We start from the raw sequence: 26,863 nt of genomic DNA, 5'->3' as shown, positions 1-26,863 counted from the left end.
TCCGATTTAGAATGGGATACTCAAGTAAGCTCGGATACGATATGTTTCTGTCGTACTCATTGCGTTGGTTTAATGTCGGAGCGACCTAGACAGCGGTTAGGCCTACATAGCTCGTGTAGCGCGCACAGACGCAATCATTAGCAGCATTTTTTGATTGCAGTGCCCCACTCTAGGCAACAGTCAACTCCTTCATGATTCACCTGTCTCTTCCATTGACATCACGTATATCCTTGCATCGCCATGGATATACCGAAAGTCTGTTCGGCCCCGCTGGATCCGACAGCGCCTTCGCTCCTGACATTGCCAGCGGACATTCGCAACAGCATCAACGAGTACATTTTCATTCGACCTGAACCAATTCTGATACACGATACCGACTTCTATTACAACCGAGGGCGGTATGGGTGCGACAATGATGGCCATCTTTTATTTCCCGAGCAGGCATTCGACAGCGACGAGGAAGAGCAAATGCACCAGTCTAAGAAGAAGCCCTGTAGCAAAAGCTTGAAGGGTTGGGAGACAAGATCAGATGCCGAAAAGGAGGATATACTTCTCTTTCAACATGAGGCATCGCTTGGGATTGGCCTATTGAAATCATGTCGCCAGATGTACCACGAGACGTCTAGTGTCTTCTACTCTAAGAATACATTCATCGTCTCACGGGTGCGCGATCGTGCCCCCGGGGGGGGAAGGAAGACGTGTGAAAGCGGAAATCGTCGCGACTACCACCAATTATCTTACACTCCAAAATGGCTTGCGTCACTTGGCTCCCAAGTCAGGCGATTGAAGAAGGTAGTCATAGACATGTCAGAATACCCGTATGCTGACTCGGAAGCAATGCCAGATTGGTTACCGCTACTAAGAGTTATCTGGGACGTGCTTCCGATGCGATGCGTCATCAGTTTCGCTCACACTGGTAGGAGAACGGAATTCGATCCAGTACGCGATTCTCATGGTCTCACGAAATACATAACCCGGTTGAACAGAGCACTTGAAGCTCTGCTCCAGGACAACACATTGCATCTTCGATGTTATCCAATCTCAAGGTCAATCATATCATCCCTTACGATATCTCAAGGCGGCAATTCTGGCTGCGTATGGTTTTACACAGGATCGCGGACCATATCACGCGGCTTCTGGATCGACGAAGCATCCGGAAATATAGTCTGGAATACCCTCGAGACGACCAAGTCGTTCATGGAACTTCCGATACGAGCGAAGGAGATTATTTGTCGCTATGTGTTCGCGAATGAACCAAGGCTTCGAATTGTCATGAATAGCTTGAATCCTCTAGGTCGTCACCGAGCCGTTTTCAATGTTTCCAACAGATTTCGGAAGGATTTTGTGAAAGCAGTTGCCGCATGCATACCAGTCACTGTTGAGTTTGAGGCAGCATCGGCAGATATGGACTACAACGATCCAGATCCTTTCAGGAGATTTTCACTCATTGCAAGAGGTCCATTGACACGGGATCTGTATCATAAAAGAGTGACACACCTACCAGATCTTTTACGCCCTCAGGAATGCCTCATCAGCCAAATTATTCACCAATGCGTCAGCGACCGCTATTGCAAAGAGCAGAACAATGGCAGGACTTCACTCCTAATTCGTGTCCCACTCGTCCGCCCTACCAAACCAACAGACATCTGTATCAATATAAGTGTTCTGCTCAGTTGGCTCGAGGGGGTTGGACACAAGAACTGCAGAGATGAGGTTCCCCTCGTGATTCAGCTCGAATACACCAACGGACGGGAGCTGTCCTATGAGACTAATAGCACTACGATTGGGCAATTGAAGATGCAAATATTTCTGTCTTTCACGGGCATGCTCAATCGTCATTCACGAGGGGAAGAAAGTGGCCCAGAACTACCAGAAGTGTGGATTGACGGTCATGCAAACCTTGTGGATCTGGCCTCACCATCGATGGAATTTCGGTCCAGACAGGCATATTCCACGGAGCCCGAAGTTAGCAAAAGGCATTTCAAGAGTGTTTTGGACGACATTGAAGCTCGTCATAGCTTGAAGGACCAGTTGGACTGCGTCATGCATGGTTCATATCCGTGCATGTGCCGCGCATGGAGATCGTTGCGGCCATGGGCAGAGTCTGTTTGGAGAAAAGAGCAGTTGTAGATCGAGAAACATGAACAGAGTCATGGTTCATACAGAAACGTGGCAGATCGAACTCAAAGATGTTCGCATTCGATCAATCCTGAACACCTTGGATCAAATTCTTGATACCCTCACCCTTGGACGTCTTCTCCCACGCCTCAGTCGCCTTCTCAAATGGCGTGATCGAACTGATCAGAGGCTTTACATCAATCACGCCCTTCTCCAAAAACCGCACAGCAAGCTCGTAGTCTCCAGCACCATATCGGAAGCACCCTCTCACCATGAGCTCCTTCTGACTCATAGCCACAATTGGAAATTCAATCTTCGGCTTTCCAAGACCAGTCTGAACGTACTTGCCACCTGGCTGCACAACATTTATACCCATATCGATGCTGGAAGTTGCACCGGAGGCTTCGATAACAGTATCTACGAGGCCGCCAGTGGTATCAATGCCAGACTCCACGAGATCGAACGTTCTAAGTAGCTGTTCGGCATTATCTTCTGGGCTTGCTTCGGTCGATGAGCAGAAAGTCTCGCACTTGAGGTAATCGGCTGCAAACTCTAGCTTCTTCTCCAGGATATCGACGATAATGATGCGATGCGCGCCGAATTGACGCGCAACCGCCGCGCAAAACAGTCCAATCGTTCCACTTCCCATCACCACGACCGTTTCGCCAGGTCGCACATCGGCCAGCTTGACTGCATGCACAGCGACAGCGAGCGGTTCGACAAGGACCGCTTCATCCAAACCCATTCGATCAGGAATCTTGTACACAAAGTCCTCCGCGCTCCGAAAGTACTTGGACAGTGTGCCTTGCGTGTCAGGCGGACCAGGTGCGGCAGCGAAGCGCATGCTGCGACACATGTTGTAGACTCCAGATTTGCACGCTTTGCATATGCGACAAGGCATGCCTGGTTCGATGGCTACGCGATCACCGGGTTTGACGCTTTTGACGGATGAGCCGACGGAGTGAATGGTGCCTGAGGCTTCGTGTCCCATCACGATGCCGGTAGAAGGGTTGATCATTTTGCCGATGCCGCCGTGGTGCCAGAAGTGAACCTGAGTGTTTGGTCAGTTAAATGGGATGGCTACATGATGGGAAGTGTTATCGTGGATGAGAGTGGTGGTGATAGTCTTACATCGCTTCCGCAAACCCCAACGTAGTTGATGCGGACTATCACATCGTGAGCGTCAACCAACTCCGGTATCGCGGTGTCTTGAATCTTCGCGGTCTTTGGTCCGTACAACACTACGGATGGATTTTGCATGATGTCGTTATTAGCAGTATTGATGATGTTAGGTGAATAGCTTGAGAAATAACTGTCTGGTTCAGCATGCGCAGAGAAAGACGTATGCGTATGTCAACAGGACAAACGTAGAGCATCTCTTATATGTACCCTGTCAGAACATTAGGCCTGCAATGAGAATCGTTGTCAACCGTAATCCGCGCCCCAAAGCGGGGACAAGGGCTGTAGACGCGTGTAGCTTCCCCGCATCCTGGATTCTATCGTCTAACCCCACACATGCCGCGATATGCATGGTATTCATTCGGTGCAGAATGCAGTTCCGATACTTGGTTGGAATGCTCAATGTATGTGAGATGACATCATCATCATTGATGGGGACTGGCAGGCAGAGTTGAGAAGGCGCGTGTTGTGGCCGTGTTGCTCAATTCGAAGCTGCGATCACTTTGTCGTGATTCGACTGCTCTAATTTATATGGAGAAGATGGATATGGTATTTCGATATGCATACCGCTAGTCTCACGGATGGTGAGTTGACTGTTGCAAGGCACGTGAACTCGCGGCGCAGACGTGAGGCGGCGATGACCTTCGCCCCCACTTCTCTTTAGCGTGTATCGCGACCAGGGTCAATACAAGATGCTGATCGCGATTTCTCGCTTTCCGACACGGCTTAAGAGCGCGGCTTGCTCGTAGGTTCTATGGTTTGCTCACTTCTGATTTTGCCTGAAATCTGTTCCGCATTTATCATGTTGTTTGTCTCCAGATATAGGAAGATACATCATCATAAGCAACATGGCGCCCATATCATGTGCCAACTGCAAGAAGATAGCCGCTGATTGTGGCCTGGCAAGCCTCCAGCAATGCTCCAAATGCAAGGCAACAGATTGTTGTGGCCGTGATTGCCAGAAGGCCGATTGGTAGACACACAAGAAGATTTGCGCACAACAAGCCAATGCTAACGCCGAATTCCCGCCAAACACAACCCATAGCACCAACTACTCAGCACCTCGCATGAAGTCCCTTGAGCAGCACGTGCCAGATCCGTTCACGCGACTGGATCATGGCAAGTATCTGCACGACCGTCCAGAAAAAGATGTCTATCGGCTACTCATCGATGCATTTCGCATGCGCTCCGAAGATGATATGAAGCTTGAGAACAAGCCTACGCCCAACAGCATCTATACCGGGAACCCTTTGAACATCGAACCGTTCAAAAAGTTTCTTGATCAGGCGGCTACAAGGAGGGATATACCGCCTCTATGATGGGATGCTGGACACCGTGTCGAATGCGAAAAGTTTGCTGAGAACAGCGAATGAAACGAAACATGGAACAAGGTTACAGAAGCCCAGATGGTTAAAGTCTGGTCGTATCTGGCCGAATGCTGCATACAACACATCGTATAGCAGCAGTACCGAATGCTGATTGGGACTAGCTAATATCTCCTAAGCTTCTTGGCAAAGTCCGCGGAGTTTTCATCGTCCCCCTTGTCGTCATCGTCACACAAGGTTACTTCTTGATCGCATTGATCCAGCTTCCACGGTTCTCAGCTCCGCGATAGGTGACTGCCGGGGCGTTACTCTCGTAGATCTACATGTCGTTTGTACGTCTCAACAGTACCGAGCCAGTCGGACGTCACGCACGGTGGTCGGCGGTATCCTTATCCCCCGGTGGACATGGACATGAACGGCAACCACGGCTCTGATCTGAACCCATTGTCGGTAAGCATGAATCCCTCTGCGACTAGAAGGACAAATTCGATGTAGAACGATTCTATCGCTGACCAATGGATGTGCATTGCGCAGTGCGTTGAATGTCGGAAGCGAAAGGTGCGTTGCGTCATGAAACGGCGCGCCAGCTTTGCAACATCGTTGACAGCAGTCCAGCTTCGCTGCAATCGAAAAGAACCTTGTTGCAGCAGATGCATCGAACGCAGCATCACATGCCTGTATCCACAACGTGCGAAGCGTTCGACGCTTCGATCGGTTGTGCAGCAGCCTCATAGCAGCCCTCTGCAGAGATCCGGACATGCTACAGAAACACAACAAGCTACCTTTTTCTATGGCTTGCGAAGACCTATGGAAATATTCAGTTCGCAATTTGATCAATGTTCGACTCAGTGTCAATATGTTGCAGGTAAACGATTCGCACAAACTGATTGCGGTGTGGTGTACCCTGCAAGACCGCGGAAGGAAGCGCGCCGATTGCCCAATACCTCACCTGGCTTTTCCGACTGGCCAATTCATGGGGTGCACCATGCATGCCATGCCAATCTGTCCACAAGCTTGCGAGCGGATGCTGCAAGAGTTCTTGGACAGGCCGTAGACCATGTTCAGGCGCTTCGAATTCAGGCCATCACGCGACTATCACATGAAGAACCACTCTGCTTGCCTCGTAACCTTACAAAGGCGTGGATGAAGAGTATGTCTGTGTCTGCCTTGCATCTGCGATCAAGATAAAATGCCGATCACAAGTAGCTTTCTTCCAGGATCGGCCAGTAGATATGTTTTTCGGCTTCACAAACACAGATCTCATCAAGCTTTGCCCTGATTTGATTGACATGCCAGATGTCACTATCCAACATGTCAATCACATTCTGTACTTCTCTATCCTTCACTTTGGAGCCTGTATGCCTAACCACTACGCCTTCCAAGACGAAAGTCGCGAGCTTGACTGGCCCACTCTTGTCTATGTCGGCGCATTGCGCGCAATACCTGCCTGGCAGCGTGAAGCCACTGGCACTAGAACGGACTCTGCAGCTGGGATGCTTTTGGTAAGTGCTAACATACATGGTTTGACCACCACGGCCAGCTGCCTAATCTCTGGTAAATACCTTCTTTTGACAGGCTCTCACAGCCAGCGAGCATTTCGACTTCGCCCTGGCGTGGCAGATGATTGAACTATCCTCAAATTATGCGAAAAAGATTCAATTGCACGCAACAGACTTAGACCACTCATGCGATCGCCCAGGTGTTACAGACAATGAGCGCAGGGATATCTGGGATCTTGTTAGTAAGAACCTGGTTTACCGGCTACTATTCAACAAATTACCCGGCATTGGCGGGGATCCATCTGATTGGCACGTAAATCTCCCCCGCCTTGATGATACGAACACCATAGGGTCCACGCATGGTGTGCCGAACCCCTTGGCCATTGTCTTCCTTATCCGATCGCGACTGACTTTGACACTGATGGAGCACTTCCAGATTATGAGGACGGACAACCCTGAGATGATCATTGACACTACGGAAAGACTCTGCCTTGATCTCCTCCAGACATATGACGGGTGGCCGATTGTAAGCGAACTTTCAGCATAGCGAGGTTCAGGCGACAAGCTAATCATTGATTCCTTACTTTGCAGCGACAATTGTTGGATGATACTTTTCGTCAGCCAGGTACCTGGTGGAGGCTGTGCGAAGTGTGCCTTGACGGTTACAGCAGTATCATAATGATGCTTTACAAGTTGAGAAGCATCAGCTTCCCATCGCAACCCACAGGCTGGTCATCGGATTTCCCGCAACCGATATGTCACTCCGAGGAAAGCATAATCCGCTCGCAGTTGATGGTAGACGTGTCACGGCGCCTTCTAGCCCTGGTTAGCGACTTCCTCACCGCATTTCCCATTCTGCCAAGTGTTTCCGTACTCTTCGGCCTATATCGCTGCTATTTCTCAATCGGCGAATTGACTCGTCGCATCCTTGCGACTTCCGATGATCCACGTTCTATCGAAGACGCACAGATACTTGACAAGATTCTGGTCGAGCTCGATCGCATCGAAAGGCATCACAAGCATTTATATCCCCTTTCCCAAGCCCTGAGAAGTGTCTCATATTCAGTCAATCGTCATTTGAGTCAAACCATGACAAATTAGCTACAAATATCCTCTTTGTCCACGGAAACTTTGGATTTACTCAGGCATTGGACTGTCATGGTGCTATCACTACTATTCTCATCACGTTGTGCTTCAGAGTTCAATCCTTCAAGCCACTCGAAATGTCTTGTCGATCTCAGCAACCATAGGAAATGCGAAGCAGATAGTTTCGAAACATGGATGTACTGAGTGCTTCATAGGGCATTGCAAGCCGGCCTGTAGCTCATCTAAGATCTCTCAAGGAACCGAATGACGCTCTCCACAAATCCGTCGGGATTTTCTTCAGCAATCCAATGCCCACTCTCCCTCACCAATGATACCGTGGGGCTTTCGCACGTCTCGGCTGCCCTAGGGTCGGCTAGGTGTACCATTTCACTCTGTGCACCCATCATCACCATCGATGGTACTTTAATCTTCTCACTCGCCAGCTGTCCTCTGTTGTCCTTAGCATCGGCCTCAAAGCAACGATAGACTTCGATTCCCGCTCTTATCGCTCCGGGCTGTCGAAATGCAAGAGTGTAGAAGTCGACGTCTTCCTTTGTGATACCAGCAGTGTTGTAAATCTCCATGTTGTAGAAAAAGGTGATGTATTCCCGCTCTTTGCCTGCGATGAGCGCTTCAGGTAAATCCCGGATCTGGTGGAACAACAAGTGGAACATGAATGGCTTCCCTTTGACCTCCTCATAGCTTGAAGTACCTGGGAGCGGGCATTCACCCCAGATGACAGCTGATACATCATCGCCGTATCGTGAAGCATAGGCGTAAGCAATCATACCCCCAATATCGTGGCCGACAACGTTGACTTTGTCCTGGATGCCGATGTCCTGGAGAAGAGTGTGAAGGTCTTCGGCCATTTGATATTTGGTGTATCCCGTCAGAGGTCTCGATGAGGATCCTGCACCGCGGTAGTCCGGCGCAATGACTCGGTATCCGGCTTCGTGAAGAGGCGAGATGACTTTTCGAAATCGATACGAAGTCTCGGGGAAACCATGTATCAACAAAATCGTTCCTTTGATGTTCCCAGAATCTGGGCTTCCGCTGTCAAGGTAGGCTAGTGTAAGCTGTTCCCCTGACTTCAACGTAATGCTTCTCAAAAGCTGGCGATATGGAGCCGTGCGGAATTTTTGTTCAAAAGCCATCGTTTGGGGAATGTGGTGGAACAATCCAACAAAGCTCTCACATATGACTGGTCATCAAGCATTGTTGGCATTGTTTTATACTCGCAAGAACACATTTGTACAAATCTCACTCACGTCATCAAGACGTGATGCGTTGGAAGTCTCTCCCGATCTCGACGGCAAGAGTGTGTAAGACGTGCACTGTGGCCCTGCATAGGGATCACTTCTCCCGCTTTCTCGGCTTGAAAACGTTAGATATCATCGGACTTCCTACGTGTGGCATGACGTTAACAGCACGATTGTCGTGGGCGGCCATTTTTTGGGGCGCATTCAGTACGTCTAACCGCAGATGGCAACACTAAGCGTAGAGCCGTGCGCTTCGGACTTTGCCAAGCTTCAAGATTGGCGTTGATCCCTGTTCTGAATCGGAAAACGACTGTCATAACAAACTGGCTGTATCGACCTATGAGACCAATACGTGTCTGCTAAGGTCGGTCGAGAATCCTTCCGTTCCATCGATCACGTACTACGTCATTGGACCCACGTGTATCGACAGAGTATTCAAGGCTCAGGCAAACTGGAGGTTATAAAATCGTAAGCCTTCATGTCTGCATTGCGCTTCGAAGCCATTCAAGACATACAAAAGGGATTTTTGCAATAATGTCCAGAGTCGCTATTGCGGGTGGAACCGGTGGTGTCGGTCGGACCATAGTCGAAGAGCTAGTCCGACAAGGTAAACAGGATGTGGTCGTTTTGAGTCGAAAGGTAGATCAAATTCGCTATTACATTGTTTTCATCGCGCTAAACAAAAGAAAGTCCAATTCATTGAAAGGCTTGGAATCCGTTCCTGTCTTCGCAGTCGACTATAATGACGTTACGTCTACCGCGGCTACCCTTCGAGACCTTAGAATCGAGACGATCATCTCCACACTATCGCTATTCACAGAAGAAGTAGGAGAGGCTCAGTTGAAACTAATTCAAGCGGCGATAGAGTCAAAGTCGGTCAAACGCTTTGCTCCGAGCGAGTTCGCTTTCAACTACCTACGTCCCGGACTCCGCGACTTTCACGACGCGGCTCAAATGCGAATTGATGCAGCCAATATGTTGCGCAACTCACAGCTCCAATTCACCCGTTTCGTATTTGGCTGGATACTAGATACCTGGAACCCTTCGCGCGCTAAGACTAATCTGCCCCCAATGACGTGGGTAGTTGATTTTGAGCATCGACAAGCAAGGATACCTGGAGACGGAATGGACCCTTTCACCGTGTTACATTCGCATGATATAGCCAAGTACATTGCTGAACTACTCGATGATGGCAGACCATGGCCTGAAATGAGCGCTTTCGCAGGTGACAGGCTTTCATTTAACGACATGGTAGAAATGGCGGAGAACATCACAGGTAAAATCATTTTAGTTCACTACGTACTTGACTACGCTGACACACCATCTCAGGAAAGAAGTTCGAAGTCTCGTTTGAACCGGTGGTGAACCTTGAAAAGAAGGATGTTGTGGTACTCGATCAGCCGGAAGGGTCCTACGATTTTGGTGAGGGACTTCGCGAGGTAACAGCTGAATTTGGTCTCATGGTGGTCAAAGGTATGATGGACGTAAAGGCCGATGGACTGAGAAACGAGGAATATCCCAGTGTCAAACCTATTAAGGTCAAGACATGGATGCAGCAAATATGGGGATCTCAGGCCTGTTAGCTTGCTTGCTCTTGCGAGTATCATTTACAGCTCGCCTGCTCAGCAGCGAGCTATCGAATACTTAGCGAAACTTGCCTGTCTACCTACTGAGAGAACTACTCCGATCCTAGTAGAATCCAATGTCGTATCTAACGGGGCTCTTCCCTCCTAGACGGTGATATCCGCTCACTTGATGACGACTGTTAGAGGATCGGATATGAGGATGTGTAGGTAGGATTTGAGGAAAATCATCTTATCTGAGCTACCCTGTAATACGATAGTCCAAGACATGCGCAGGGACTAGTAGCAAAGGCTCACCCTTATCCAACCACAATCTCTCTACCATACACAAACAACCGATGTCTTGTCCTCCACTTTCCCGCGATAAAGAACCTCCCACCGTCGAACTCTATAACCTCAGGCTCCTCCATACCGCACTTCTCCATCACTCTCTGACTCGCCTCATTCTCATCGTTCACAATCGCTCTCACAACCACTTTCTCATATGGGGTCCAGTGAGCTGTCGGTACACGCACGCATTCTTGGAGGACAGCGGTGATAGATTCGGTAGCATACCCACGCCCCCAACCTCTCGGGAGAAACATGTAAGCCAGTTCGAGTGAAAGCGATGTAGAAGTTGAACCGTGCTTGTCGCGTGGAGGAAACTTCGTTTCAGAGGTGGACAGGGTGCGGAGGGTAATCAGGCCGATGAATTGCTCCTGGTCGCTCTCATCATTTCCGGCAATCTTGTGGACAGCGTAAGGGAAGCGGTGCACTTTCTCCTTGCCTTCTGGACGCGATACCGGCAAGATATTCTGCAATGCTTTTTCGGTATCCTCGGGAGTCTTTGAGGGACCGTAGAGACTTGGATGCATTGTCAGTCGGGAACTATGGGATAGGAGAGGGAATTTACCTCCACCACGAACTCTGTATGTCGCTTCGGAGTTCATGAATCCAGTCGAATTCTTGAGAAGAGCGGGGTGCGGCGGTGAGGAGCGTGAGCTTGAGGCGTGGAGTGTGAATGATCGAGTCCATATCGAAGCACGCTACCAGAGAGCTGCAGTATAATCGACAGAATGACTGGCAGGGTTTTAGTATGCTTTGTGAGCGCCCACAACTAGATTCCAGAGCTTGGCTTGCAATGAGTGATGGAAGTCCTGCATTTTGTTGATATCAGCTCTGGCCGTTTTATATGATGCTTCGGAAGTTGATCTGCAGCAGTTTCATCGCACTGTCGAGGGTGCGGAATTGACGAAGTAATAACGTGATAGTTGTAGGGTGGAAGCTGCTCTTATGGACGCTTTAGGTGATCCTGAGCTCCGTCCTCGGTTATTGGACCAGTCCGAACTCCGAGCCAACTCTTCCTTGCGATCATCAATTACACTCGAGCCTGCACAACTTCAGACCTCAACAACGACTGAGCCATATTTGCCGTTGATTACATGCCTCTGTCATCATCTCATTGAACTACTGTCCTACAAGCGCCCCAGGTCGAGATGCGATTTAACGTGCACGAATGAGGTCATGATTGCCCCTCTTTCTCGAATCATTGACGTTTTGAAGACTGATCGTTAACAGACAACGCTTCCATCCTCTGACCAATTCGCTTGCGAATGAATGCTTCAATCGTCTTACAATCTTCCGAGAGACCTGCATGATCAGATCTTACATCATCTATTCGTCAACATGCACGATGAGCCTTCGTCAAATACGCATTTGGAAGTCGTAGACGGTACACCCCACGTTGAAGGCAACGTGTCAGGCGAATTAGTAGCTTCAAGTCTTGAACTCAGCTTCTGGGGCGGTGTTGACCATGCCACCGGAGAGGTGATTGATCGTTCCCACCCCTTAGTGCGGCAATGTCTGAAAGGCAAGATACTTGCTATCCCAGATGGACGTGGATCATGTTCAGGGTCAGCAACGATACTAGAACTGATCATGGATGGCAACGGGCTGAGTGCATTGATCTCCGAGCGTGCCAATGAGATTCTTGCCGTTGGTGTCTTTGTCGCAGAAGAAGTCTTCGGTAGGAAAATACCTATGCTGATTGTAGATCCCGAAGACTTCAAGACCATACTGGGCTGGAACAAAAGGAACATCTTCATCCAAGATCACTGCATCTTGACACAACAATTAAAGACAAGCACAGAAGACATCTACAAAGCCTTGAGCCCTGAACACGTTCAACCTCACACGTCTGAGCTTTCGGAACTTGACAAAGTCATGCTCAAAGGTAACTGCGACGAAGAGAGCGGGTATACTAAGGCTCATGAGCTGGCTATGAGGGTCATGATTCGAACAGCAACCATCATGAAGGCCCCTTCATTGGTATCTGTATGTCAAGCACATGTAGACGGCGCTCACTTTGGGCCAGCATCCGTCTTCTTCGGCAAACGGCTTCGCGAGTTGGGTGGCAACTTCACGGTGCCCACTACTGTGAATGCTGTTACTATCGACCGACAACGCTGGCGAGACTTGGGAGTTGACACAGGCTTCGGTATAGAGAGCGATGAGCTAGCAAAGATTTCCCTCGACATAGGTGCTCAGATATCGTTCACATGTGCGCCTTATCAGCTTGATTCAGCACCAAAGCTCGGCGATTAAGTTGCGTTTGAAGAGTGTAACGTTGTGTGCTATTCGAACAACTATCTTGGTTCAAGAACAGCTAAACATCCGAATGTTCTCAAAACACTTATCGCCCTACCAGTCGTGCTCCTCTAGCTAGCATCGACTTGACTAAGAACAGGGTACCAGAGATCTCTACCTCCGCACCTCCTATCAATCAGATCTGCGAACTGGCAATTAATGACTCCTTTTAGCCACTACTAAGCTACAAGATACTTCACAGAAGCTATCAATATTATTATAGTATAGTATTTTGTCCCTTGTATACTATACTGTTATGCCTGTGTTTGCTTGATCTTGTCAAAATAAAGTATTAGTAGAGCGAACTTTGAGAGGGATACTGGAATACGAGATGTTTTAGGAGATAGCATCATGGTTGCATAGCGAACATCGAAGGGAAAAAATTGCCAGGTGAGATGGATTCGATGAGGCTATCCCCCTTAACATACCTCTCCACGTTGAATGTCAAAGATTTGCTCTCAATATCGCTCACACGTCATTTTTGATATCGTCCGCAAATTTCTCCGCATGCGCATCTTGAACATTCTGTCAGTAACACACTCACAGACTTTCACGGCGAGCGTACTTACATGTGTATCCCTGAGTATGGCCTGGTGGGCCAAACGGCCACGCAGATGCATCCACCACTCGCACGCCTCGTACGCCATAGACCCTTCCCTGGGAGTCTACCACTGCCATTGGATCATCTCTCATCCCCATTTTGCCTGTTCACCACGTCAGCAACAGTTGTCGCTAGCGATCAAGTCGCAGAAGAACAATAATTACACGTTGCGGAAATATGATGCGACGGTGCCGCCGCAAACTGAATTGCCTCCCACAGCTGCTCGTCGGTCTGGACTGCCTCCCCAGGAAACATCTCTACTCCCTTTGCGTACTCAGGTACGGCCGCCCAAGCCTGTCGCATCCGTTTGTATCCTGCGATCGCAACTCGACGATCGGTCTCTTCTTGCAGGAAATTAAGATGTATGATAGGGTCATCAAACGGGTTTGCAGATGCGAGTGTCACGTTTCCGCGGGAAAGTGCCGCGACTAAAGTAACACCAAAACCTGCGTAGGCGCGGCCCGGCTTAGCGTTTGGTAATGCTGCACCGTTGATCGCGAGGTACTCAAGTTCAGGCCAGTCGTCAGCGAATGCTGAGAGCTGCCCCAGCGCAATGGACCCCAAGGCATCTCGTTGGGCGGCTGGAACCTTTTCCCAGCCTATGTAGTCGGGGCCAGAATTAGTGAGCATGCCTGCGCCAACCTCGTTATATAGAGATTCCTGCTCAGCCGCGAACGTGCTGTTATCGAGGAGAGCTGTGGTTGCCAGGGGCACTTCGTGCAAGATTCCGCCGACCTGAGCACTATTCCACATGTTTTGTCCTACTCCGGGAAGGTCGACTCGCACAGGGATGTTGTGTTGCTGAAGCGTAGATGAAGCCCCAATACCAGAAAGCATGAGAAGTTTAGGAGAATTAATCTGGTACGATGTCAGGTCCTTAACCATCCATGGACAGGGTACGTGTGCGTAACTCACTGCACCAGCAGCGACGATCACCTCTTTGCGCGCAAATACATCAAACTCTAAATCTATGAAATCCGCTCGCACGCCTGTCGCTCTCTGTTGCTCATCGAACAAAATTTTTGTCGCCCGCGACTGGATGAATGCCGTGAGACCAGCTGTCTGAAATGCCTGGCTGAGAAAGGATGTCTCAGCCGAGCTACGCACGCCATCTGGAGACTGCGTGAAGGTTACCCATGCGTGTCCGTCAAGCTGACCGCTGTTGTGGTCTAGCATGGCATTCATGCCGATAGAACTGAAGGCATTTGAAGCGTCTGCGTACGTCAGCTATTAGCACACCAATGACCGTTGTGTAGCTAGCTGAAAGTGGTAAAACTAGGGATTTTTCTCACTCACGGGTACTAAATGGCCACCCAAAGCTGGGAAATGAGAGCTGCAGTGGTCCATTTTGCCTGTTATAGCTATTCGGGTTCCAAGACACCGACGCGTTTGCCTCGCGCAGATGCAGGTTCGAGGTATTGAAATTGATACTTCTTTCGAAGTACTGCTGCATGTTATCATACTCGAAGCTGTCGTCGCCCACTTGGGCAGCCCATTGTGCATAGGAGCCATATGTACCCCTGTCCGCGTGCTGTTAGCTTGTTGAACTCTGTAGACCATGGAGAATTGGAAAGCGAACACTCGAGCGACTCACCGGTGGTAAATCAGTGCATTGCGGACAGAACTGTGGTACCCGAGTCAGCTTTACATGCATCTTCAAGTTTGGGTGCTTTGATCAACCTTCCACCTAGATTTCGCCCTTGCGCTTCATGTATCTTCCTCCCACCAAGAGCCTATACTAAAAGTTAGTCACGTACGTCGAACGCCCAATTATACTCTTGAAGCGCCGCAGATACCTACCACCTCCGGTGCGCTCACGAAACCCCAGTCGATGCCGGGCTGCCTGTTACCACTCTCCCAATCACCGCCATCTGTGTCCTCAAATCTATCAGAATATCCTGGCACCCGTGACAGGTTTCCGTTCACTAGATCCGCATAACCTCCCGCCTCTATGACCGCGACCGATACGTTAGAATCTTCCACAAGACGTGCAGCCACAACAGAGCCGGCAGTTCCACCGCCAACGATGACATAGTCAAAAGTCGAGTTCTGCGCAGGTATTCCAAATGAGTTGCCGGTAAGGCGCGTGGGAGACGTTCGGATGTTAAGTACCACGGCGGTAGCAGTGAAGAACGGAAGAACGAGTATCGCAGTGGCGAATCTATTAATCTTCATTTCGATTGAGGTGGGGTTATGAGTAATAAATTATAGAAAAGTCTCTCACGAGTTCAGATCTCTAGAAACTTGTTCTTCGAAAAAGCAGACAATACACATCTACATATATATGTAGATTATAAGGTCACATTCACTTCCCGTTGCCATGTGCTGATCCAAAAGCCAAGCCAGATAGATGACGAATGATCCTAGGCGCTGGACGCAGCAATGAGCGTGCTACCGGTGATTGACAGAGAACCTTACGCTTTTCGAAGATGTATGGCACTGAATTCAAGCAACTGTTTACGCAGATTAGAAACATCATCGATCGTACACAGTATCAAGATCACGCTCTCTCTGGAAAACCAAGACAAACGGTGATGATCATTTCCCTGAATGGAAACTTTGTTGCGAGAAGCTAGGTGATCTCGTCAGCATCATCTTACCCTTGCATTAGTTTCCGTTAGCGGCTCACTCGACTTGGCACATCGCCGTCAAACCCGACCGAAGCCCCATCTTGATGAATAGGCCTGATTTCGTAGGTCTCAGTCGCAAAATACCTTCTTCTTCGGTCTTCACGGCACTAAGACTATCCAACCTAGCGTCGCGTCATGGTCAATCGGGGCGTCTCGCAAGGCTGCAATACTTGCAAAAAGCGGCGAGTCAAATGCGACGAGGCCAAACCCATGTGCAACGAATGCATTCGCGTTGGACGGCAATGTGCGGGCTACGGGAAACCGCAAGTCCGAGTGAGGTTCAGGGACCTCACTGCGCAGTACCTCAACATACCACCAGATCAGACGGTAACCGCCAGAACTCACGACTATGAGAATCAAGGGTTGAAAAGAATGAGGAAAGGCTCGTATGTTCAGCAGTCTACTCGTGACCAACTATATCTTCTCGCGATACCCGAAAGTCTGCTTCCGAAACAGCTGGACATCGCTGTCACGTTCTACCTTAGATATATCACCGATGTTGGTCGCAGTCTGCAGTCGACGCGCGGTTTTCTGGAGTTTGTTCGTCCAGTTCTGGCTTCGGAGTCTCACAAGTCAGCTCTCAGCGCTGCGGTTGATGCCGCTGCAATCAAGCTATGGGCATTGCTGAGACCTTCTGACATTACCGCTTCTCTTCCCATCGAGCTGCATCGGGAAGCTTTGGCGAAGTTACAGCAAGCTATCTCCACCTCGAAAGAGAGGCGAAAGGATGCTGTAATTCTTGCGACACTGGTACTACAACATCTGGATAGCCTGACAGCTGTGTTTGGTCGTCACGAGCCCCGAAGCACGCATCGTAAAGGAGCATTAGCGTTGCTCACACAGAACGGTCGCGACACAAAAAGTTCGAAGTATCATCCGCATCTGCTAGGAAACCTCTTTCACTCAAGGGTCTCCTTTTGCGTCAGGAATAACATATCAATGACTGCTACTGAACTCGAGTGGCTCCAGACTGAAGTCATTCCTGCCCTGCCTAATAGCCCGAGCTTTCAGCTCGATGTCATCGGGTTATCGGTTTCAAGGCTTCAAAATACCTTTTACCATCTTGCATCGCAAGGAAACACGGTATTGGCTGCATCAGAAGTCCTGCCTGTCATCATACAAGATGTCGACGCCCAGCTTCGGGCATGGCTGGATGAGGTACCGAATATCTGGTTCCCAAGAAGGATTTCGGACGAGATCTTCATTTCTTCATCCATTCCCACCTACCATGGCTCTTGTGATATCTATCCAAGTGTCCAGGTTGCAAACATATGCAATGTATGGCGGATGTATCGTCTTATCGTGGAGTCTATCAGAACGGAAATCACCCATGCGCTTCGGGTCGTTTCTGAGGGAGGCTTCGCTGCGTCCACAAAAGAGCTGTTAAGTGATGAAGGCGGAAGGCACAGAGAAACTCAAAACCTGGTTGAATCCATATGTCGAAGTATACCTTTCTATCTTGGGAGCTCCAATCGACCATTGGTGTACTCCGATATCGACATCCCTCTATCGGTCTTTCCTAACTATCATGACCTAAGGCCTGACGATTACGCACTCATCGTTTATAAGAACAGTGATGACTACGCTTCTAAGGAGGATCATTGCTGGCACACTGCTCTTCACGGCCCTCTACACGCCTTGACTATCTTGTCTAGTCTCACGGATCTACTCTCTGAGCAGCTATACTCCAACACTGCACACAGCTTGCTAAACAAGCAGAAGCACTGGATTGGAGAGCAACTTCATCGCTGTCTCTATCTGACTCGTCTCGATTCGCGCATCGCTGGCTGTTTCAACGCTGTATCTGCGGGCCCAACATCAGCGCCTATGGAGTTTGCTCAAGCAATGCGCCAAGCACTGAAAACGGTTACCATACTGTGAGAGCCCTACCTAAAAGGACGACCTACTCGAGAGGACGATTCCGATTCCTCTAGTCGTTACGCGCTGCCCGTTTGCTAGCAGCGAAGCGACGGTGACCTAAACGCATTTCATGTCGTTTCCTTTGGAGTCGATCACTGGTTGGTGATACTGGGCCCCTCAAAGATTAGTTTGATGTAAAAGCCTTTTTGTTTCTCATGGATGCGCACCTGGAAAACGCTGTCTTGATCATCAGAATAGTTTCTAACTTTAGGCCATTCACGGTTTACATTGCCAGCACTGCAGGTAGTTTAGGTTGATCTGAAACACAGGATCCAGTTTGAACGTTATCAGCTTTGATTGTTCCCAAAGGTATCTAGTACGTCGAAACCAGATTGACCTAAAAACATATCCCAAAATGCTTGCCCGTTTTCCAAATCTGAAAGCTCGTCAAGGAACGACATGGAGCTGAAGTTTGGTGACGGGGCCAAAATAGTTCCAGTATCCCTTGTCCAAGGAAAGACGTCTTCCACAGCATTCGTTGGCAACTGGGGCATGGTTGTATCACTATCTGGGCGAAGAATTGTTGGAGTTTCTGTAACTTGTAGTTGTGACAGGTCCGACCCCTCGGCATCAGGTCCATCCGCTAGTTCGTCAGTCGATTTGGTATTAGCGCCAGTGAAGGCCAAAGCAATTCGTTCCACTGTTTCATTCGCGAGTGTTTCAAAGTGCGCATCCAAATTGGCCACCTGGTCATCCTTCCATCGCTCTTCAATTATAGCCATGCACATAGAACATTTGCGGGTCCACATGGGGAAGTCGACCAGCACAAATTTTGTTCCGGCTTTTTCGATGATCTGCGCTGAGTACACGCGGGTTACGAAGACCATCGTTACTCCAGCTAGCAGCGCGCCTTGAACACTCATCCAAGTAAGGGGAGTCTGGCTGGATCTAAGAGAGTGCAAGAGGCTCTCAATATATGCGCCTGCGGAACTAATGCAATGGATGGCCGACGCGACGGAAGGTTTGGGGCAAAGGGGGCTAGGTCGGTGCAAGACCGACGAGGTGCCACCATGTAATCTTGTCCAGTAGCTACATCCTATGAGTCAAGGATTATTCTAGTCAATACTCGCTGCTCGCAGCTTACCTGATGGGGGACGCCAGACTTGTCCTGCTTTCACATAAATCTTCAAGTTGCTTTTTCCACTCATCGAGCTCGACCTGCAATTCGCTGATGAGCTTGACTGTATCCTCCGATGATTTTAAGCATGTTGCATTCGTTGCATATACCGAGCTAATGATCTTGCTCTGGATTCTTCGATGCGTCAGGTGATGCAAAGCAAATTGAAGATCTTCAGTACACATTGGAAGCCCTACTGAAATGTGGGTGTCGCCTATACTTGGAGGTCTTCCGAGACTATAGGCTAGGCTGATTTCAATTAGGTACGCAGTCCAGAATACGCGGGACTTCCGATCAAGCTGATCGGCAGTTATACGCTCCTTGTGATGTGAGCTGTGCAAACCAATCTCGATCGCCATCTTATATAAGTGTCAGCGCGTAGCTCGTTGCAGTTGTAGAGCTCGCGTACTCACCCGCATAGCTAGTCCGGTCAATTGCCATTGAGTGTAACCAGTCGCTCGGTAGGAAGCGGTGATGCAAATCAAAAGAACGATCCTTATCAGTGAGAGACTGGGCCGGAATGTACTTCTGCTGCCTTCTAATAAAGCCATCGCCCGCTCGTAGAGCGAAGTGGCTGACGGCACCCGATGATTTGGTGGTAAGGATATGCGCAATTGCTTTACGGTATTGGAGGCGTTGATAGCTCCCAAATTCATGACCAAGTAGAAGCTGATGAGCTCGTGCTTTACTTCGGGAGAATGAGGCAGGACGCTTGCGTCTTGTTTGCTGTATCCTGATTCTATTTGATTGAGGTCATCGTCATTCAACAATGGGTAAAGAGGTTGTATCCATAGTTTGTACGAACTGATAAGGAGTTTGATAGTGTCTGGAGGGAGTGTTGCCCTGAGTAGATCTTGTGACTCTTCTTGCCTATCAGGAAGCACCAGCGGTGGATCGCGACCATCCTCGTTTGGATCGAGCGAGCTGCTCGGACCACTTATCCTCGCTAAAGAGGTGGCAATATTGAAGAAGAAGGAGCCGGAAGATGGACCAAGATACCGGAGCTCACCCGTAGCATTGAGAGCGAGCAAACCAATGTCAGTAGCGTCTGTGCTCACCAAGACGGGGGTGGCTATATTTGTCGGTCTAGAGTATGAACTTTCCGGGGCTCTATCATTGTCATCGACAACTTGGGAACCAGCTGCCGAGGCTCTGACGACCTTTTCAAGAATGGGCGCTAGTGAGGTGCCAGTGGGTATCGAAGCGCAGTCTACGTTGAACAGGGTAGTCAATTCGGCCTCGATCCATGCGAGTCGTCGTGAATTCTGTTTGTAGGCACTGAGAAATATAAGTGAATCTCCGCAATGCCCACAATGTCTTCTTGACCAGGACCGACTCACTCAGCTGCTTTGAAGCGTATGTGTGGCTGACAGGGTGATTGAGCCTTGACGCAATTTCGGCAATTAGGCGGGCCGTTGCACTGGGACCAAGTTCAGTGGCGAGAAAGATTGTGATCTTTGAGTAACAGAGCTGACCTTGATTTTCTTCGCGTGACATCGCGCACAGGCAAACATGGTGGTGTCGATTGACTCTGGAGAAAAAAAGCCGAGGCCGGTTCCAGCTGCAGGTTTTGACTGTTCTCTGCTGGAGACAAGCCGGCGCTCCATCCCCGAAACTGACCGGCTATGGAGACGCTTACGTACACCTGATCTAGGCGCAACTTGTCCATCGCACAGGGATACAACAGCAGAAAGCGTGTTATCATCCCGCTGTCGGGCGATAGTGATTTCTTAATCTTGCCCAGTGACACATTCGGTGACGGGTAAGATGAGTCCTCCTGTCATACCTACGCAGCTGCCGCGTGCGTGCGCGTTCTACGACGAGTCGAGTTCTGAGCTACTCACAACATGAACACCTGTACACAGAACGTGTCAAAATCTCACAACCAGAGGCATCATCCAGGGAGCGATCGAACACATAGATTTGTGTGCGGATAGCACATATTCTGTTTACCGTGAGATCGCAAAAGCACTTAGAGCCTATCAAATGATGCTCGCTTGGAGGCAGAACGGTCAATACTGTGTCGGTGCGCAAGATGCACGCTGTCAGTCGATGCACACGATCGCAATTCTGTCCTAACCCCACAATCTCTACAGATACAAGTTCTAACAAAGGAAGCCTGAAAACTCCACTGCAGTGATGATCTTATCTATGATATGCCTCCAATAAAACTTGAGTTGCGGCTAATACTTTCTCCTCTCCATGCCTCTGGGCAATTAGTTGCAACCCGATGGGATGCTTATCCATCCGACCAGGGTCATACAACTTCCAATTCCACTCATCAAAAGCATTCCGGGGTACGTATGTCGAATCGAGAACATCGATATCCTTCGAGACCTGGGTTACAGGGAAAGAGACTGCCGGATAGTCCAGGAAATTCCATACTTTAGTGTACCCGACCCACCTATGATACATTAACTCAGTTCGGTCTATTGTGTTGATAGCTGTCAGGGGAGAGATTGCATACCGACAACAGTTATGAGGTACCGCAGAATGAGGCATGACAGGCCCCAGAAGCACGTCCACTTTTCTTCCAGAACCGGGTGCGCGAGTATTGTTCCACTTCTCCAGATAGGCTCTTTGACATTCGAGCTTTTGTCGATGTAACTGCCAATATTCATACACAGAGATGGCGGGAGCTCGATCGACAAGGGCTTGCACATACGGCAATAGGGGCTCACCGCCGTGGTTTACCTCCCTTCGAATATCTTCGCCCCCATCTGCAGTATAATATTGATCCTAGTTGCAATGAGCGCAAAATCTGACCGTGCCATATGGCTAGACTAATTGGGAAGACCTACTTGTATATTGATGCATGTGTCGTGCCCCACTGGGTCCCAATCAATGACCTCGTGTCCGGAATTCTTTGCTTTCTCTACAAACTCTCTCAGAGCGCGTGCAATAGGTGGGTGGACCTTGACGACGCCATCATCCCAAATCACGCCGATGGTAAGTGGACGAGAAAGGACGTCGTTGAATGCTTTAGCATTCCATGGCATGTTGATGCACTTTGGATCTAGCTTCCAAGGCTCTGAATCGATCACAATGCTAGTCACATCAATGAGAGCACCCAAGGAGCGCGTGAGGGGTCCGACTACCGAGGGTACATGCTCTTGACCTTCAGTCGATACCGCGACATTGTAGTAGGGTAGGCGACCATGCTGTATAGCTTTCTTAGTCAAAGCTCTCTTTTTCTGCTCTGATACCGAAAGTGGGTTTGGTGTAGATCCGACAGAAGATACGTTTACGTACACTTGGTTTTAACCCATAAAGGCCCATCATATGAGACGGTCCTCGAATTGAGCCTCCGATGTCTGTCCCCCAACCAATGAGAGAACCTTGGCTGGCAAGTAATGCAGACTCTCCACCCGAAGATCCACCGGGAGTGAAAAGGTCGTCCCGTGGGTTTACAGTGAGCCCCCAGAGTGGGTTATTCGTCTCCGCCATCTAAATGGTCTTTAGCGTTTTATGATTCATAACATTTTCCCAGTTTTCAAATCAGATGATGCGCACCATTATGCTTTGAGGGACATTAGTCTTTGCAATAAGTACCGCCCCCTGTTGAACAAGAATTTGCACAAGACTTGCGTCTTGTCCTGCTGGAGAGTAAGCTCTGCCGACATATCCGAGAGTCGTATCATATCCCTGAACATTAAATTGATCCTTCAGTGAGATTGGAATGCCATGAAGACGGCCCACAGGACAACCTTCCTTGTGAAAACAGGCATCGAGATCCTTTGCTCGCTTGAGTGCATCGCTGAAAAACACTTCGGTCAGGCAGTTCGTCTGAATTTGCTTTTATAAGAAGGTGGTCGCAAGACTCAAGAAATACGAAGATTCGAACCTTTTCGTGTGCACTGATTGCCCTATTTGTGCTATGGTAAGTGTCCCAATCTTTGCATGAATACGTGTTGCGCAGGATGTGACTGACCCTCGTATGTAGGCGATTGTGACTGCCTCGGCAGACAAGGAACCACTTGATAAACGTTCAACGAGCGCCGAGTATTCGAGATGGCGAATTTCGTCGTCGCATGGTGTGGAATTGAGATTCGCAGTCATGAACGATTCAATGGCCGTCCTCTGATCCCGTCTTTTGCGTGTGACGACATCGATCCAACCGGGCTTGGACGCATTGGCTGACATTGGCGGTTCTGTCTTGATCTCACGAAAACTGTGTGAGGTGGAAAAAAAAAACAAGTCCTGGAACTCGTCATTTGTAGGCAGTGTGCCTTTAACATGACACGGATTGAATTCGTGTTTTTATTGGACGATAAGAGCTTCGGGAGCAACTACAGGTCACTTAGCACGTCCGGAGTCTGTCCTCCGGCGAATGCGCTATCGGCGTTAGCTAGCAACTGGTTCGGTCACAAATCGCCGAACGAGCTTGCACCTGCTCGCGGCCCTAGTCCGGTTGTCTGAACATTACATATATATCATGGATTCACAATTCATGTCGAGCAAAAGATTGCGCAGAGTTATAGTGAATCCTCATTGATCATGGACACGCATGGTACTTCATCCATTCTTACCCCATCCGCGGCGGCACTTCATTTATCCCCGACTTTGGAGATCAACGAGGCTGTCGCTCGAGCTAGAGCCTCAGGTAAGCGTATTGTACATCTGGGCTTCGGCGAGGCCATGTTTCCGATTCAGCAAAGGGTCCTCCAGATTCATCGCGAAACAAGCAGTCGCTCAGACTATCTGCCTGTTGCGGGGCTGGAATCTCTCCGCACAGTAAGTTCACCGCACTTCATAGGCAATTGATCCCGACTTACGAGGTTCTATCAAGACTATTGCCGAGTATCAGTCCGGCCGGTTGGGGATAAAGATCCAATCCGATCAAGTCGTCGTCGCGCCAGGGTCTAAGCCCCTTCTATTCGCGCTGTTCGATATCGTCAGAGGAGACGTTCTCCTTCCTCGGCCTTCATGGGTCAGTTACGAGGCCCAGGTTGCTCATGCCGGAAAAAAGCTGTTTTGGATCGAAACAGACGAGTTCGACAGACATACCCTGACAGCTGAAGCACTTGAAGCAGCATACAACACCGCTATTCAGCAGGGAGGACAGCCTCGCATTATGCTTATAAACAGTCCCTCAAATCCGACAGGGCAAGTTTTCAGCGAAGAGGAAGTTGCTCGGATCGTTCGTTTCTGTCGAGAGCGGGAGATTCTACTCATAAGCGACGAAATCTACTCGGATATCTGCTTCCGCACAGAAGAAAGGAATATCAGCGCCTTCAAGACAGCTCAAAAGGATGGTGGAGAAGTCATCATGACTGGAGGAATGTCAAAGGTATTGTGTACTACCCCAGGTTCTCCTTCGAAGACTAACGAGGTTCAGACGTATTCTGCTGGTGGATGGCGCATCGGCTTTGCCACTTTCCCTTCCTCATCTGTCGGTACGACGATCCAGAAAGCCATCCTGGCTTACGCCTCGGAGTGTTGGTCAGCAGCCTCAGCACCAGCTCAGCTTGCTGCCGCTGCCGCTTTCTCCAGTGCGTTTACTGCGGACGCGATTCTGGGCTCTGAAATGGACCGATATCGGGACCTTGTGACAGTGCTACACCGTATGTGCACATTGCGTCTTTTCACTGCCCTTCGCGATTGTGGACTTGAAGTGGCTGAGCCCCGTGGGTCATTTTATCTATACCCTTCATTCAGACCATTCAGGGAGCAGCTGCGAGCGCATCATGTGCGAACAAGCCGGGACCTGGCGCGCTGGCTAATCGACGAATGCGGCCTAGCAGCACTGCCTGGGGCTGCATTTGGAGAAGCGGAAGAGGAAGACAGCAATTCTGGTGGTAGTCTTCGCTTACGAATGGCGACCAGTTTCTTATTCTATCCTGCAGAAGACAAGTATCAGAAAGGATACGCACTTTTGGAGACTGCTGCACGAGGCGAGGATATTGAGCTACCTTTAATGGATGAGGCGATAGAGTGCATTCAAATAGCTGTAGGCAAACTTCAGAAATCAGGATAGACGCCATAATAGCATAATTTAGGCATCAATCTATCTTCTATATCTCTGGCTCGTAGCTCTAAGATCTATGGATAATTGTAGTGAACTCAATCTACCTCTCAGCAACTACGCTATGTTTTACTGGATCTTACTCTCAGCGCGCAAATTGCTTCCTACCACGGGTCTTTGTGTATCAACTGGTAGCACTTTTCTCGACTTTCCATTCGTGCAAGCAACAACAATATATCGTCCGTGTTCGCACACATATATCGAAACACATCGAACAATCTGCTTCAGAGCTTCCTCAAGTAATCTACAATGAAATCAGGTAGAACCCTGTAGCTTCCGACCTTCTCGTCTAGAACCAGGTCTTCCAAAGTTGCTTTTTTGTAGTCCTTAATTTCCCAAAGTTCATCAGGGAGCATCTTGATCATCTCTCCCGACCCCCACATTTTGCGGCAATAAGACGGGACAGCAAGATTGCTCTGCTTACTGATATGGTCCTCAATTGTTCGATCGACATCCTCCAAGCTTCGTGTCTCAATCAAAGGATCAGCGCCGTTCTTCTGTTTCATGACCGCAGCGATATCCATGCCTGTTGGTGCAAGCTCGGACAACGTGATAGTCCGATTTTGTATAGTGGATATCGGTCTGCTTGTAAATATGTCGACGTACGCAGCTGCTACATAGTTCCTGGTGCTATAAAAAGTCAGTTTAATCAGACCAAGCGCATGATCCAGATGCGAGGGTCTTATAGCAGGAGGCAACGCACCACATGGTAACCTTTTCATGAGCAGAGTTGCCTGTGTGAACTATTTTGTTGCCATGCAGATCGATACCCACTGCCCTAGAAGTCGTCAATGTTAGTCAAGCATGAACATTTCGAGTGGTCGAATAATGGCTAACATTGTATTCAGTGTGAATTCAGCGAAATTTCCAGCGTGGATAACGGTGGTCGGGATGCCGGCATCCTTGGAAGCCTGTTCTACTTTCGCCTTTGCCACCATACAGGGTATGCGCATCCCTTGTTCAGAGTATCGTAGACAGAAGTCCGAAGGTGAGAAAAGCTGGACATTAGTCCTAGGGATGGCTTTCACGAAGCCATACTGTCTGTCGGTACCCTCGTCCCCAACAAGAGAACTGGGAAGGCTATTAACATGGATTCGAAAATATACAGAATGCGCAGTAGCTGTAACTTACATCACGATGTCTATGTCTTGCAAGGCATTAACCAAAGCGTCTTCATCAAGAACGTCGACTTCAATCTTTCTCACATGATCGGGAAGATTGGAAGTGTCCGAACTTGAGCGGTGTAGAACGGTAATCGGAGCTCCTGAAGCAATCAGAGCAGGAACAACTCGAGAGCCAACAAATCCACGGTGACCATAGACAGCAATCCGATTGAAGGCCATGATCTAGAAGGTAAGATGAGTTGGCAACAGAATGTGCGAGGTATGGAGAGAGCTGATGGGGTAAGGCTGATTAGGACGTCTGGCTCAAAGTGAGGAACTTTAAGCTCTGGAGACATGATCTTATACAATTGAGGATACAAAGAGATTGCTAAGCGCGGCTCTCAACACGACAAAACTAGTAAAGAACGGCGATTATGACCAACGCTCGAGGTAGGCTATTAAGATAGAACCTCAGTCTTACTGGAGATGCACAATTTGGCCGTATGACTCACCGATCACGTCAGCCTGATCTGCTAAGACAGTATCGTACAGCTGAATGATGTTCTGATTAGAAAGCGGGCGGGAGCGAAGGAATGTACCGTGTCCGTTCGTGCACGCAATGACCATAAACACCCCACCATCAAATCTACATCCACCGTCCTTACGAGACAAACAACCAAGTGGGTCGAAATCGGACATTGAAAGTGCGATGATGGTAGACACCCTGGACTTAAGCAACCTCTCACGGGTTAGCTCCGGCCCGATAGGGGCTACGTGGCTTTAGTGGACCACT

General features: G+C 49.2%; 14 protein-coding genes across 14 annotated transcripts; 7 read left to right on the top strand and 7 right to left on the bottom strand.

Annotated features, from left to right (window-relative positions):
- Window positions 1-240: 240 nt before the first annotated feature.
- GT037_010830 (uncharacterized protein) lies at window positions 241-2,130 on the top strand (the record flags this gene model as incomplete). Its single annotated transcript, XM_038935877.1, has 1 exon — window positions 241-2,130. The coding sequence occupies one exon, from the start codon at window positions 241-243 to the stop codon at window positions 2,128-2,130; it is 1,890 nt and encodes a 629-aa protein (XP_038781431.1).
- Window positions 2,131-2,203: 73 nt separating this feature from the next.
- GT037_010829 (uncharacterized protein) lies at window positions 2,204-3,429 on the bottom strand (the record flags this gene model as incomplete). Its single annotated transcript, XM_038935876.1, has 2 exons — window positions 2,204-3,169; window positions 3,250-3,429. Coding segments are annotated over 2 exons (1,146 nt in total), but the record flags the coding sequence as incomplete, so codon positions are not given.
- A 716-nt stretch (window positions 3,430-4,145) lies between these two features.
- Window positions 4,146-4,616, top strand: GT037_010828 (uncharacterized protein; the record flags this gene model as incomplete). Its single annotated transcript, XM_038935875.1, has 2 exons — window positions 4,146-4,270; window positions 4,343-4,616. 2 exons carry the CDS (start codon window positions 4,146-4,148, stop codon window positions 4,614-4,616), a joined length of 399 nt encoding a protein of 132 aa, XP_038781429.1.
- Window positions 4,617-5,854: 1,238 nt separating this feature from the next.
- GT037_010827 (uncharacterized protein) lies at window positions 5,855-6,668 on the top strand (the record flags this gene model as incomplete). The annotated part of the gene is made up of 2 exons (XM_038935874.1): window positions 5,855-6,124; window positions 6,198-6,668. 2 exons carry the CDS (start codon window positions 5,855-5,857, stop codon window positions 6,666-6,668), a joined length of 741 nt encoding a protein of 246 aa, XP_038781428.1.
- Window positions 6,669-7,449: 781 nt separating this feature from the next.
- Window positions 7,450-8,361, bottom strand: GT037_010826 (uncharacterized protein; the record flags this gene model as incomplete). Its single annotated transcript, XM_038935873.1, has 1 exon — window positions 7,450-8,361. One exon carries the CDS (start codon window positions 8,359-8,361, stop codon window positions 7,450-7,452), a length of 912 nt encoding a protein of 303 aa, XP_038781427.1.
- A 639-nt stretch (window positions 8,362-9,000) lies between these two features.
- Window positions 9,001-10,049, top strand: GT037_010825 (uncharacterized protein; the record flags this gene model as incomplete). Its single annotated transcript, XM_038935872.1, has 3 exons — window positions 9,001-9,105; window positions 9,157-9,742; window positions 9,796-10,049. 3 exons carry the CDS (start codon window positions 9,001-9,003, stop codon window positions 10,047-10,049), a joined length of 945 nt encoding a protein of 314 aa, XP_038781426.1.
- A 299-nt stretch (window positions 10,050-10,348) lies between these two features.
- GT037_010824 (uncharacterized protein) lies at window positions 10,349-11,063 on the bottom strand (the record flags this gene model as incomplete). The annotated part of the gene is made up of 2 exons (XM_038935871.1): window positions 10,349-10,892; window positions 10,942-11,063. 2 exons carry the CDS (start codon window positions 11,061-11,063, stop codon window positions 10,349-10,351), a joined length of 666 nt encoding a protein of 221 aa, XP_038781425.1.
- Window positions 11,064-11,714: 651 nt separating this feature from the next.
- Window positions 11,715-12,632, top strand: GT037_010823 (uncharacterized protein; the record flags this gene model as incomplete). The annotated part of the gene is made up of 1 exon (XM_038935870.1): window positions 11,715-12,632. One exon carries the CDS (start codon window positions 11,715-11,717, stop codon window positions 12,630-12,632), a length of 918 nt encoding a protein of 305 aa, XP_038781424.1.
- Window positions 12,633-13,142: 510 nt separating this feature from the next.
- On the bottom strand, window positions 13,143-15,450 carry GT037_010822 (uncharacterized protein; the record flags this gene model as incomplete). Its single annotated transcript, XM_038935869.1, has 8 exons — window positions 13,143-13,189; window positions 13,244-13,378; window positions 13,440-14,133; window positions 14,191-14,489; window positions 14,572-14,795; window positions 14,870-14,899; window positions 14,956-15,008; window positions 15,076-15,450. 8 exons carry the CDS (start codon window positions 15,448-15,450, stop codon window positions 13,143-13,145), a joined length of 1,857 nt encoding a protein of 618 aa, XP_038781423.1.
- Window positions 15,451-16,040: 590 nt separating this feature from the next.
- GT037_010821 (uncharacterized protein) lies at window positions 16,041-17,786 on the top strand (the record flags this gene model as incomplete). The annotated part of the gene is made up of 1 exon (XM_038935868.1): window positions 16,041-17,786. The coding sequence occupies one exon, from the start codon at window positions 16,041-16,043 to the stop codon at window positions 17,784-17,786; it is 1,746 nt and encodes a 581-aa protein (XP_038781422.1).
- A 326-nt stretch (window positions 17,787-18,112) lies between these two features.
- GT037_010820 (uncharacterized protein) lies at window positions 18,113-20,456 on the bottom strand (the record flags this gene model as incomplete). Its single annotated transcript, XM_038935867.1, has 5 exons — window positions 18,113-18,854; window positions 18,910-19,301; window positions 19,356-20,220; window positions 20,283-20,362; window positions 20,418-20,456. 5 exons carry the CDS (start codon window positions 20,454-20,456, stop codon window positions 18,113-18,115), a joined length of 2,118 nt encoding a protein of 705 aa, XP_038781421.1.
- A 631-nt stretch (window positions 20,457-21,087) lies between these two features.
- Window positions 21,088-22,389, bottom strand: GT037_010819 (uncharacterized protein; the record flags this gene model as incomplete). The annotated part of the gene is made up of 3 exons (XM_038935866.1): window positions 21,088-21,681; window positions 21,744-22,103; window positions 22,195-22,389. The coding sequence occupies 3 exons, from the start codon at window positions 22,387-22,389 to the stop codon at window positions 21,088-21,090; spliced, it is 1,149 nt and encodes a 382-aa protein (XP_038781420.1).
- Window positions 22,390-23,439: 1,050 nt separating this feature from the next.
- GT037_010818 (plp-dependent transferase) lies at window positions 23,440-24,919 on the top strand (the record flags this gene model as incomplete). The annotated part of the gene is made up of 2 exons (XM_038935865.1): window positions 23,440-23,676; window positions 23,732-24,919. 2 exons carry the CDS (start codon window positions 23,440-23,442, stop codon window positions 24,917-24,919), a joined length of 1,425 nt encoding a protein of 474 aa, XP_038781419.1.
- A 272-nt stretch (window positions 24,920-25,191) lies between these two features.
- GT037_010817 (uncharacterized protein) lies at window positions 25,192-26,310 on the bottom strand (the record flags this gene model as incomplete). The annotated part of the gene is made up of 4 exons (XM_038935864.1): window positions 25,192-25,597; window positions 25,671-25,745; window positions 25,805-26,038; window positions 26,099-26,310. 4 exons carry the CDS (start codon window positions 26,308-26,310, stop codon window positions 25,192-25,194), a joined length of 927 nt encoding a protein of 308 aa, XP_038781418.1.
- Between the last annotated feature and the right edge of the window lie 553 nt (window positions 26,311-26,863).

Source organism: Alternaria burnsii (assembly GCF_013036055.1).
Source record: "Alternaria burnsii strain CBS107.38 chromosome Unknown 751, whole genome shotgun sequence".
Lineage (NCBI taxonomy): Eukaryota > Fungi > Ascomycota > Dothideomycetes > Pleosporales > Pleosporaceae > Alternaria > Alternaria burnsii.
The sequence above is the reverse complement of the archived record's forward strand: the minus strand, read 5'-3'. Positions and strand labels throughout refer to the sequence as shown.